At 44.6% G+C, this 13,679-nt stretch overlaps 1 protein-coding gene across 1 annotated transcript; it reads right to left on the bottom strand.

Annotated features, from left to right (window-relative positions):
* Positions 1 to 9,235: 9,235 nt before the first annotated feature.
* On the bottom strand, positions 9,236 to 13,107 carry LOC144685572 (interleukin-8-like). Its single transcript, XM_078550269.1, has 4 exons — positions 12,986 to 13,107; positions 11,137 to 11,257; positions 10,524 to 10,607; positions 9,236 to 10,111 (listed from the first exon to the last, which is right to left on the bottom strand). The coding sequence occupies exons 1-4, from the start codon at positions 13,044 to 13,046 to the stop codon at positions 10,066 to 10,068; spliced, it is 312 nt and encodes a 103-aa protein (XP_078406395.1). The 5' UTR covers positions 13,047 to 13,107; the 3' UTR covers positions 9,236 to 10,065.
* Positions 13,108 to 13,679: the final 572 nt, after the last annotated feature.

Below are 13,679 nucleotides of genomic sequence, written 5' to 3'. Positions count from 1 at the left end.
TGGGTGACTTGGAAGATTATAAAAAGTGGTCCTTCAGAAAGGCCCATTTGAGAGGTGGGCCTTCAATGGGGAAATCCCTGTGCCTCGGAGGAGTCGTCATTTCCCTGTCAGGTGAGTGTGAAAGCTGTAATTGTTGTGCAACTGTTAGCTGACCCTGGAACAGATAGCCCATCATGGGCTTTCCCTATGGAGGAGTTGTCATTGTTGCTGCCTAATCAAAGTGTACCTCTGGAAACATGGAGTGGATTCTCAAGACACAGCCATGGAGATGGCATTGTCTTGCCATCACTGCCTGCTTTAGATATTATGTACTTATGTAGTTAGCTATCTTGACTCAGTGGGTGGATGAATGATGAACAGTGCCATTTTACCCCTTCCAATTGCCCTTTTCCACCCATCTATCAGGATGTACCCACACTGTTGACCCTTGACCACGTCCTTCACATCTGCACACTCTCATGGCAGTCGTATGATTCAGAGGGAAGAAACCAATAGGGCTGTTAGTCGTTGTGGACCACAGCATGCTACCTTGAAGTCACAGTCACTAACTTATATGGCATCAAGAATTTGCATGGCGCCCGTTTCTCTACCAAATCTTACCAGTAATCATTGATGATATGGTGAAAATGATTAGTACATATAAGCACACAAAAGTGAATGAGAGCATTGTAATCTGAATGGCTCACCACTCTTTCCCCTTATATTTTTTATTCATAGAATGTCACACAGAAGAGACGGCAGAAGAAGATAAAAATGAAAGGGCTATCTTAGGAGAGTCCATGATTTTTTTGAGTGAAACAGAACTTGTCACAAATTTGACTCCCCCACCCCATCCCCAAACAGCCCTGGAGTCCGTAGACAAACTTGTGTTCCAATAATCACCAGAGGCCTGCCGTAGCCATTTTCTGTTGCCCTGCAGGTGAGCTCCTTGGCAGACATGGATATGATGTCAGCCAGAAGCTGACATAAAATTAGAGTAATTCATTGATATTAAAAAAAAAAATCAGAACCCAGGTTGGGCCAATGGGGTGGATGGATGGAATTCCACAAGGGCACCTCAAGCCAGACAAACTGGAAAATCCCATCCAACATATCTGATTCAAGGAGGACCTGCTTAACTCAAATATTCAACCCTCTCGAGTAATTATAAAATGAACAAGAAATAAAGAATACACTGTACATCACTGATCATCCTGTCCCTTCTGTTTATCATCGGTTCTCATTTACAAACTCACTGTGACAGCATGCTCTTCACTCAATAAAAAGTACTCGGACTTGCAGAGTTGCAGTAACATAAAATAGAAACATCAGAGATCTTATATGATCTCCAAATCTTATCTAACATCCATAGTAGAAGATTGCCTGGCTTCAAACTCCGTTATTCTACCTAGTAGTCCTTTGAAGTTAGTCTGTTTTAATTGGCTCCAATTTCTGCTTAGTTGTTGTGTTTTTAATTTAAGTGAGCTGTGGGGTCTGCAATGGTGAAGATTTTATTTACTTACCACCAGACATCTGATCTCACTGATGCTGGTAAGTACTTACCTATGCATGATATTGAAAGCAGAATGAGCACACTGACTGCTCTGCTCTGATTTCCTGTAAGGCTAGTGCCATTGTGCATGTGCAGAAACAATTGTATAAGGGCAGCATTGTAAATTTCAGGAAGATTACGCTTTGACTTTCTACCATCAATCTAGCTGATTCTAGAATTGAAATTGTGTTTCTGCATTTGTTAGCTTTCCTTCTAAATTAAAGGTGATATATAAAATCAAGTTATTTTGTGCCCCCTCTCTTATTCAATTGGGCATGGGAGTTTACAGATGGTTAAAAATAAGTCCTTTTTACCAATGATGTGATTGCACTGAATCAACCACAACCACCAGATATTGATTTGTAATTCAAAGTTCACAAATATTACATAAACTTTCTTATAATTTTTTCCACGCCTCTCGAATGTTCACAGATGCAAATGTTCTGAACAAAATGAATATGAATTATAAATGACCTTTCAGAAATAGACCCAAAGTTGGTCTTATCTATAATGATCAAATAAGAAGGCTGTCCCATTGGGCTAGAGGATAGTTCTTACAGAGATAAACAAAACTTAAAAATATTAGCTTTCATGTTTTTGCTTACCAAAGATATCTGTAATAACTTTTATTAGAATTGGTTTTCATTACACAGCAATCACAATTCTACCTTGTTTTGTGAAGCCAGTGAGTTATTATTTCAAGCAATTGCATCAAATATGTCCATACTATCATGATAAATAAAAGATTGAGATACTGTATTATGAATGGAAGGGGTAGCTAGAGTGAGATTGAGCTGCCAACACCCCTCTCATGTACACACTGTTGGAGTCCACCTATGGCATCAGTGATGGAGTTAAGCCTGCGCAGCAGTGCAGGAGTGACGTCCTGGACCCAGGTCTCCTTGACGGCCACCATCCTGCCAGTGCTGACTTAGGTGCGCTGCAATGCGGGCGCTATCACCTCTGCCTGAAGATGGACGGACTCCTCCAACGTGCCTTGCAATCTGAGCAGTGCAGTGGACATCCCTTCCTGATATTCCTGAGCTTGCCTTTGCAGCTCCAGCAGCTGTGACACGACTGATCCAGAGGCTCGTCATCTGACTCGGACTCAGCAATGTCCTGGCCTCCAGCATTCGTCTGAGTGCCGGGCACCTGGGAAGTCCCTGCCTCCGCCTGCTGTGGATCAGAAAGTACAATGTTCTCACCAGATTGTGGTCCCGAGGATACTCTAAAGCTAGGTCCCACCAAGGAGTGTGTCTCTGCACAGGTGGAGGGTGTGGGTGAGCTTTGTGATGGGACTTCAGGGAGGGTGCCTTCATGTTCCTCTTTAGAGGTTTCTTCGGAGCTTGCTTGGAGGCTCTGGGTCGTGGACTCTGTCTGCTGCTTCCCAGATGTGCCTGCAAATGCAAGGGGAGATAATAGAGTAGCGCCAACCTCACCGTCAGCACAGGACCGATCCTGGTCATCGCCGGCCAGCTGGATGGCTCTGTTTTCAAATTCTGTGAGAACTTTGAATTCTGGCATCGCTCCACCTGTCTGCGACCTTTCCCTCCTGTTGTGAGCCAGTTTGTCCTGCATGGGTAGAGATGTGGAGAGTGTATCAAGAAGCCTGCCGGGCCAGATGATAAGTATGCCTGGCCTGTGTGGGTGGTGAGTGGTCCCATGGACGGGATGAGGACAATGACAGTGTATGTGAGAGAGTGAATGGTGATGTCCCTTGTACTGGCAGTGAGTGAGGGTCCTCTGGATGTATGATGGGTTTGCGACTGTGTGAGTTGGGAGTGTTGTAAAGAATCTCTGGTGGAATGGAGGCGATCATTCATCCTTTTGTGGCACTGGGTGATTGTCCTCTTCTGAAGAGCGTTGGCGCTGCCACCGCCTCCCAAGCCGGGTTGGTGACATTGCTACCCATCCTGCGGCCTGAGCAGGGGTAGAGCACATCCTGGTGGGCCTCCACAGTATCCAGCAGTCGCTTGAGGGACCTGTCGTTGAAGCAGGGGGTGCAGTCTTTTTGCCTTGGCTGGCCATGTCTCCCAGGCAGCGGTGGTGAGCTGGTGGCGATGAGTGCTTTGCTGGTGGCTGCCACTTAAAAGATGGTGGCTGGCGTGATGCAGCAGTGAGGTGATGGCAAGCAGGTGAATGAGAGCCCAGCCCCGATGGAAACAGCATTTTTCAAAGGAGTGAATATAAAATGAGGTGGGCTCGGGGAGGTACGCTGTGAAAACCTGCTATTTTCATCAGCGGGTGGGACTCCATTTAACTCACCTGTTACCACACTTGGTGCAATTCTGGGAAAATTCAACCCCTTTTGTACGAATCGTGTTAATGTGATGTCAACCTCACTGGAGATAGTTTCTGCACCCTTGTGTGATGTCATGGAGATGTGTTAAAATTGTTATTGTAAGTGTGTGATTAAAGTGCTTGTAACCTTCTTCCTCACGAAACATCGCTGTGTGAGGGCAGCTCAGCAGCCGTGAGGGATTAGCGGCAGTTGTGTCTCCTCAATGGCAGTGCCAAAGGACAAGACCTGGAAGGGAGTTTGATAACCCCAAACATGTCCTCATCTCACTGGCCGCTGTCGTTTCTCATGAATGTGGCGACAACTGCATCAAGTAAGTTGCCTCAGTGTTCTCACTGTTGTGTCAACTTTCACATCCTAGAGCAAGCGCATACAGGGTGCACCACTGACCTTCTTAGAGATCATGGCCTGGTGAATCATAGGACCAGAAGGTGCAGGTCTGAATGCTGAACCTGCTCTCGATGTGACTGGTTGGACGTCCCTTTCAATGAAATGGAATGACATTTAGGGCCAGGAGAAATGTGATCAATTCCTGTTGCCTTCACTTTACTCCTCCTGGAATCTGGTAGCAATTAAAGTGGCATGGGCACATCTTCCACATCGTGCTTCCTCGATGCCATCGTCCCGTGGAAGCTGACCCGAATCACTCTCTTGAGATTCCTGGGCCTCCTGCTCATCATCCTCCAAGGAGCTCTCATCCTCCTCCATTTCACCCTCTGGAAAGGGATCACCCCTTTACAGAGCCAGGTTGTGAAGGGTGCAACACACAGCAATGATGTGGGATACCCTATTGGGAGTGTACTGCGGTGCACTACCTGAGCGGTCCAAACATCGGAAGTGCATCTTCAGAATGTCAATAGTCTGCTCTATTAGGGACCGTGAGGAGCTGTGAACAGCGTTGTACCTCTCCTCCGAAGCATTTGAGGCTGATGCACCAGTGTCATCAGCCAGCCTTTCAGTGGGTACCCCTTATCCCCAAGCATCCACCTCTGAAGATGCTGAGGCTGTTTGAATATCTGAGGCACCTGGGAGTGAATCAGGATGTAGGAGTCATGACAACTCCCACAAATGTGCATTATGTGCTTCCAAATGATCACACACCAATTGAACATTGATGGAATGAAAACCTTTATAGCTGATAATCATTAGCAGCTGCTGCCATGAAGCTCTTAAAGCCACATGGGTAAAATCGCTTGCACCCTGCACTCTTGGAAGCCTTAGAATGCTGCAAACCCACTGAATCTCGCATCCTCGCAATCTTCATCAAGTGCAAACCTCACATAATGGTGTGCCTTGTTGTAGAGAACATCTGTGACTTCCTTAATACATCAATGTGCTGTGGTCTGCGAGCTGCCGCACAGGTCACCTGTGGATCCTTGGAATGACTCATGGGCAAAGAAATTGAGTGCAGTGGTCACCTTCAAAGCCACTGGCAGGGGATAGCCTCCCACTCCATGGTGCATTGGGTCTTCACAACGCATGTGGGAAGTGTGGTCCACCAGAGCTCAGGATAAGTGCATTCATGCTCAGTGTTGTCTCTCAGTCACCTATAAGTAGGAGAGTCTTCTTCGATAGACCCTAGGTCTTGCGAGTCACCTCAGTGGTTGGGGCCTATGCTCCTGAGCCTCATGTTCCTGCTGTGGCTCCCTTGCCACCCTGGAGCTCAGGTGGGCCGCCCTCCTGAAGATGTGCATCGTGTTGCCCCTCCTTCTTCTTCTCCTCCATTGTATTAGATTATATACCTCAAAAAGGTAGCATTGAACCCTGGACCCTTAATTGTTTTATCCTTATCTCTGAAATGATAGATTGAATAGATTAATGAATAATGGGTGAGTGAAGCTCACAATCTTGAACCAATAGCAACTGCAATGGTATATAGCTGCTTCTGCCTTACAAGTCTTGCCGCTGATGCAGTCTTGTACCTGAGGCGCTAACACCTACATGGAGGTCACCAAGATGCCATCCCTGAGGCTTAAAACCTGAATCCCTCAGTGTTTGGTGAAGGTTTGAATGAAATGCGCAACCTGACCAAGCTCAGTGCTCCAATCTCAGAGCTGGCATACTCATTAAATAAAGTTGCTCAAGATTAATGACTGGATGCCCTTTGGCACATTAGGAATGCCAATTCTGGAAAGCCTATGCCATATATACAACATCTGTGCCTGCTTAATGGTTGCCTGCATTCCTAAACTTCACATGTGTCTTAATGTTGAAACGCAGTGACTGTGAGGTTAAGCCAGATACTCCTACGTTTCCCTGTTACTGGAAAAGGAATGGGTCCCAGTGGCTGGCTTCTCAAGGATATGTCCCTCTCTTCTCTTGGCTCAGACTCCTTGTGGCACCAACAAGTTAGAGATCGCCCCCCAGAAAGGACCCCTTGGTCCAGCAGTGAGCTCCTCCCACTGCCTCAGATTCCACTGTGCAGATTCGCTTCTACTTTCAATTTAACATTGCACCATTAGTTTGAGATTGCAAGGTGATTGTTCTGGGCTATTATTTTAGACCAGTTTCAATGCTCTTTCCCTCAAACTGTCTGCGCCCCAGAAACTTACCTGAAATCTCACAATGTGAAGGTAGAGCTCTCTCCTGTATTCTCCAGCCTCCCCCAGTAATACTGGATCCCATTGTTTTTATAGTCATCATCCATACCCTCCTCCCGAGCCCGTCACTGTTGACGTGCCCCTGCCCCATATGGATCTCCACCCTCCGCATCTAGAGGCTGTGTGTATGGTCACCTACTGAGAACCCCCAGGAAACTCCACACACCGCACCCCCTCCCCTGCCCCAGGCCCTTTATCATGTTTTCCACAAATACAGGCTGCAGATAACCATCCCAGCTGCAGCCCAGTACAGAGACAGACAAGTCCATGGACAGCAACTGTGAAAACGCCCCGCTCACCAAGATGTGCCTGATTCCAACTGAGCACACAGCTCTTGCCCCTCTCTGAAGCGGGAGTACATTGTACAATTCACCAATAGCCCTGCAGCATGGCCCGCTGCACCTCAGGACTGTCTCAATTCTCTTACCCTTGACTGTGTGATCCACAGATCCCCACGACTGTCTCTATTATCTGACTCCTGACTCTGAGCCCAAGACGTGTCTTTACTCTCTGAATGTGACCTGCCAGCCCCAGACTAAGGAATTTGACTGTCAATGAGTTTCCCATTGCCTTCATGACTGAACACTACACTGGCCAGAATTTTACATCCTGTGGGTGGGAGCGTACCCGACCCGTCCGGCCCCGAAATAGCGCCAGATGACGTTGGGCGAGTGTCCGGATATCATTGCGCACTCGTGCGTTACCTTGCTCCATGGGCGCCCGTGGCAGTCAGAAATGCTCCTGCCGACAATTAAGCGGGCAATTAAGCCCATTAAGGAGGCAATTGAAACTGAGTTTTTGTGGCCCATCCACTTTTATATTTGTCGGACGGGCCAATCGGCCTTTACATTTTTGCTCAAACCTTGATCCAGGGCGGGATGAAATCTCTGTGAGGAAATAAAATAAAAATAGATATCTGGGGATTTTTTTCATGAGGTATATGTTCAGGTGCTTGATTGTGCTCCATGGACACATTTTGCAGCATTTTTGCTGTTTTGTTTATTCAGTGGAGAGCTGCAGCTCCCTGAGGCAGCTGTTTGGCTCCAGTGAGCTCAGTGGAAGTGCTCACCAGCATCTGAGGTGATGTCGGCGCCTGACCTCTTCCCGCCCCCACTGGCAGTGCTGAGCCTTTTTCAGTGCGTATTTCATGCTGGCTGCCCGTTAACTGGCCAGTCAGCGTGAAATTGCGGCTGGGGGCTGATTGCAGGTGCTGGACGAGCGAAATTTTCAGGCCACTGTTTCCCTTCCCAACTCCCCTACTTCATGAGCCTCCGCGTGACCCATCCCTCTTGTACCACACTAACACACCCCACTTTTCCTATTCCAGAGTCTGTGTGCATCCCCTCCCATTCATACATGTAGTATCCCATTCACCCTCTTGTTTGTCAGTGTTTCTGTTTCCCTTGTTGGGCTCCAGCTTCCCACCGCTCGGCCTCCCCTGTGCCTGATATTCTTCCCCCTCCTCCTCCACCCCTTTGCAAAGCCTTTCTGCCCCTCTGCCTTCCATTGTAGCCCATACCTCAAATCCCTTGCAAAGCCTTCCTGCCCTTTGCCCCATGTGTGCTTGTTATCCTGACCTTTCCCCACTCCCCCAACCTCCACTTGAAATGCTGGTCACTGAATTTTCAGCCCTATCTGAGCACCACTGCACAGTTGCGTCCTTCAGGACAGCTGTGGCACCCATCTGGACCAGACCAACCCTACAGCCCAACTGGTTGCAATACTGGTGTCTGTCTAAAGTTGAGCCCTGCCTGAGTACCGCTGCACCGTGGTGTCCTTCTGACTACGGAGGCAACCACTGGGAGCAGACCAACCCTACACCTCGATCAGTGTGGCATTCTACTGGCATCACAATGAGACTGGCGCAGCATTGTGGCAGGTAGGGTATGAATGTTGCATTCACCTGGAAGTCGTGAGTGAAGTGAGGTCTGACCGCTGCACATCACTCTTCTTCAAGCGAGATTCAGACCAACGTGATTTCCTGCTGGCTTAACGCAAGATTGGAAGGCAGCACCTGATTTCGCCGAGAAACTAATTTAATGAGCATTCCCCCAGCACCCTCCCCCCGCCCCCCCCACATGTGTTTGTGCACTACCATCAACCACAGGGCAGCCCTTGACCCGACACCGCACTGCCAGCCAGCCGGGAAACTGCGACTTGCCTGTGCCCCTCAACCTTCAGGTCCAACGTTACTGTGCACGCCCCTCCGAGTTCCCCTTGAAGTGTAGCTCGCCAGTTACACGCCTTATAATTGCTGTTATGTAACATGCCGGCGTGCAATGACGCTGCCGGGCTTGGATGATCCAGTGTGGGGGGACGATTCCGGCAAGCAGGGCTCATAATGATATGCATTACAATGTAATATTTATTACTATTAAGTTCCCAATGTCCAGCAGCGTGAAAGTGGCCTGATTTGATGTGCGGAGCGGACATTTGCAAATGTGCTTCATGATGACGTGAAACTGATTTTTGGCCTTCCCGCCATGTTATGCGCTCAGGCCTGTTATGACTCCTGATGTCAACTTCAAGTGAAAATTCTGCCCTGTTGCCAGAATTTTCAAGCCCCTTGCTGTAGGTTCCCCGCGGTGGGCCTGGTGAGCCACTGAAAACTCCATTCACATTGGCCGGTCCGGTCGATCTCGCTAGCGTGAGGGGTGGGAAAATTCCAGCCTGTGTTATTTTTATGTTTGTGTGTGGTTCTTTTTTATTTGCAAGTTGTAACAGCTTTAATCTTGCGGACACTTAAAAGGACCTTAACCATACATAAAAGTGTGGAATCAAAGATTAACACAACTGAGCGAGTCATTTATTTACCAAAAGCCTCAAATATAAAATTCACTGAATACAAAAGTTGACATCTGAGTGACAACAAAAATATAAAACCATGTTTGTAAAGTCGATTGTCATATAAGTAATTGTCACAGCCTAACAAATGAGATGTGCTAAATTTCAGAGCACTCTATTTAATCATCAATACCTAATCAGTGATATAACAGGTGATATTGCCTTCATGTTGTCATTGCATTTGATTACATTACAGATCTAGAATTCCTAAAGCCAAACACTCCCACAGTTTTAGAAAACCATTATTAAACATTTTCATTTTCGAACAATTTATTCGTAACTGCAATGAGAGAATAATTATTTCTTTCGATATGTGTACATACAAACATACGAATTAGGAGCCAGACTAAGTAATTCGGTCCTGGAACCCGCTCTGCCATTCAAGATGATCTGATTGTGGGCTCAACTCCACATTCTACCTACCCCCCCTATAACTTTTCACTCCCTTGTTAGTCAAGAATCTATCTCTACCTCTACCTCTAAATGTGCGGGGACAGTAAAAAATCAACTTAAAATCCCTTTATACTTAGAGATTTGTTAATACGTTTCAATTTACTGGCTCAAATATTTTGACGCATTAACTCTTATGTCCCAGAATCTATATGAAAAAAGCATAAAAAGCCACTGGCATACTACAAGGATTTATGTGCATCAGTGATATTGGCTAGAGTGTGTGTGAGCAAAATAGAAAATAATTCAGATATTGGTAAGTCTGCTACAGTTTAGCTTAAACAACAAAAGCTCGGCTCAGTAAGCAGTAGAATTTTGCCTTGTGTCGGATCAATTCATATTCATTCAGTTGAAGTCATTTCAGCAGGTGGAACAGTGACTTCTGATCTGGAAATGCCAAAACAAAGATGGAGAATTACACTTGTGCCCTGACCAATATTTATCCCTCAATCAACATTGCTAAAACACATTATGTGATTATCAGCTTATTGCTGTTTGTGAGAACTTGTTGTGCACACATTGGCTGTGGTGATTCTAACATACAGTGACAATACTTCAAAAGGACTTCATTGGTTGTAGGTGCTTTGGGATGTCTTGGTGCCATGAACGACACTATATAACTTTCACATCACTGAAAAGCCCTTGTGAAACTACTGTTGTGTCATACTAAATATGGAGTTAAAGGTTGAGAGCTGCATAATGTGTAAATAAGTAATGCTGATATTGCAGACCAATAATATCTAGATGATAGGAAAAGGAAATAGTTTTGCAAAATTGAACATTGAAAGTCAATATTTACTTTTCAGTAAGGAGACCAACAACTCTTTTGACCCATGGAGTTTGGGGATTCACACAGACCTTCACTGTATTCTTCAGGGTAATTCTGTAACACATGAACAGAACATCTTTTGGTTAAAATGTTAATGACAATTTGTAAACTGTATATTGTGCTATCAAGATGAGCAATTATACAGCAGCTAAACCAGAGTCAGTCAGCAGTGGATGATTGAATTCAGAAACTAGTGTTTATTTTAATAATCAAAAGCAAGGCCATTCTGTACACTGATGTGAAATTAAATTGTGATAAATTACAGAAAAACCTTTGTTGTCCTACAGGTGATAAAGAAAGATAACTTTTGCTGTATAATACATAATGAAAAACTTAAGCGCATTTATAAACCATTTGTCTATAGTGACTGCCTTAGGAGACAACAATAAATGTGCAATGCAGATAAGACCGTATTGAAAGATCAGCTGTCACATTCGAAACTATAAAAGATTTGTTGCAAAAGATAGTCATTTCACCTGGCTTATACTGTAAAAATTAATTGAATAATTTTTCTAGGCTTGTGAAATTTGAATAGCCGATAAGTTTGCTTTGTTGTTGGCGATCGATTTATTGTAATACTTACATAATCTCTACTTTCCTGCAGAAGGAGCCCGGAGGAAATATGTCGATATGCTGATATCTTCGTGGTGCAATGAATTGAGAGCTGACTTTCACACATTTGCATCTCGTGTTTTTTGAGATTCCTAAGGACGGACCTATAGTGAAAGAAAAAGAACGTGGCGGGTTAACAACGGCATCATGAAACTTCAGGAAATATACGAGTTGCATTAACAAAATTGATGTTTATTTTACTTCCTTGAAAGGAATAAGCATTTATTTTTACAATGTAGAAGATTATATGTAAGGTGCATTTTTCTAAATTCTCACTCCTGTTCTGAAATTTTGCCTAGTGGAATGCAAATCAGGACATTAGGTTCAAGCTCCAATCATTTTTTCTGCATTAAAATGAAGGCAAAATTCCTAAATAACCTTTCATTTTACAGAATATAATATTTGTAGTGCGGTAAGTCCCCTCACAACGACAACAGATTTCAGCCTCCTTATGGCCAGAATATTGCTGTTGGCGTGTGGGGGCGGGCCTGACATGCTGAGGCGTAAAATGTCACGAGATGACATCGGGCGTGTGCCCTGATGTCATTGCGCATCATTTCAATATTGCATTCGGCGGGTGTGTGTCAGAGGTGGCTGCGCGCCCGCCGAACTGTCAAAGGGCTATTAAGGCCATTAGGAAAGTAAATTACCTCATTAACAGCCCTCCCCGTCCAACCTTAAGCTTGGCGGGCAGGCAAAGAGCTCGCGCGGTCTTTGTGTTTTCCAGGAAACCTCATACACAGGCGGGATGAGTTTTCCTGAAGGTTTTATAAAATTAATAAATAAGTTTGGTAAACTTGAGAAACATGTCCCAGCTGATGTGACACGGTCACATGAAGGGACATGTTTATATTATTTTGTTACTTGAATTTTTAAAAACTTTTATTGTCTATTCAATCTCCGTGAGGCAGCTCTTTTGCCTTAATTGGCCCGCCCATTCAAAATGGCGGCGCGCAGCCGATCGCAGGTGGCGATTAGCTCCGCACCTGCTCCTGCCCACTCCCGCCCAGCCTGCCTGACATAGGTAAGATTCATTTTATTATTGAACCTGTCATTAGACAGGTAGAATGTCTGTGTTTCTGATTCTTAACCTACTTTGCAATAATGCCATACACCCAGTAAACGATGTAATTTACTGAAAGTTAATGCACAGTCACAATGGAATATACCTTGAGTGTTTCTGATCTGTTTCTGGTTTTGGATTGCTCTAAGCAAAAGAACTGACACAGGCCTGATGGGTTATTTGGTCTCTTGTGCAGTAATGTTCAAAGGTTCTTAGTATCTATTTAAAATTTCTTAATCTGAAATCATGCATGAGGATTTCCAACACATATCTTTTACTATTTTCATCTGTAATCTCAATCATTTTGCTGAGGGGGAAAAAAAAATCACAAAGGATGATTTGTTTGATATGACATAGTGTACTCCTATTCAAAGCCAGATCTGAACCAATGAAAATCCTGCAAACAAATTGCAATTATGTTTTCTCTAGATCAGACAGGAAACCCTTCACTAAACAACCTTACTGGCCTGGTTAAATTAGATTGGACTGGTTTTGAAATGGCAGACAGCTAGTGCTCATCTCTGCCATTTAGTAGCCTTTTCTTTGTTTTCTATATCTGAAGACAATGCAAACTTTGCTGTGAGAGTGTTCAGACTATAAAACAACATGAAATACAGTGAGCAGAACCAAATACTTTCCCATCATTTGTTTTCTTCAGAGTCAATAAATGTCATATCATCATCCTGCTTTAAACACTGGAAAACAGTTACTTAGAAAGGCTATCTCATCAAGTGCAATCTAGGTAATGAATACTCACCATGAGTAGCTAGGCAGATAACAGTTGTTGTCAACAGCAAAAAGATTGTTTGGATCTTCATGGTTGAGTGTGGCTGGATCTCTTCTAGTCTTCAGGCGAGAGCAGCTGGTAGCCTTTAGAATGCGTTGGTTTGGCTTATCGTGTCTTGTATTTATCAGCAAGATTTGAGGAACTTGTGTCATCGGAATTTACACGAGGAAATATCTCGTCAGCTCATTTGAATAATTACCTAAGTGCTATTTTCTTTTGAAGCAGTTTTTCAAAGAACCTTTCATACAAGGGTGCATTTTCTACATTTAGCCATTTTTTTTTAGTTACAATGCTCAAAAATCATTGTGAACCCTTTAATTAAATATTCCTACAGATGGGGTTTGGTAAAAGAATGACATATAATTCTGTAAGATATAACTTTGAATGCCTAGCTATTTTTGGACATTCCAGGTATTGGAAAGGCTAAATATCCCAGCATGCTTTTCCAGCCGGCCAAGAAGCCCCCAATGAAATGTTTGCCATTAATTTATAACACTAGCCAGTCTAGCATCTTGTGTATGATGAACAAAAGGGGGAAGTCCTTGATTATATCTAGCAAGGTATCAATCTCCCTCAATGGCCAGATTTTAAAAAATGAATTAATGACCAAGCTTTTTCCCTCGTTGGTCAGGCTCGGCGGGGGTGAGCAGGATTGGTCAGGAAG

This window comes from Cetorhinus maximus, chromosome 1 (genome assembly GCF_964194155.1).
Source record: "Cetorhinus maximus chromosome 1, sCetMax3.hap1.1, whole genome shotgun sequence".
Taxonomy (NCBI): Eukaryota; Metazoa; Chordata; class Chondrichthyes; order Lamniformes; family Cetorhinidae; genus Cetorhinus; species Cetorhinus maximus.
The sequence above is the reverse complement of the archived record's forward strand: the minus strand, read 5'-3'. Positions and strand labels throughout refer to the sequence as shown.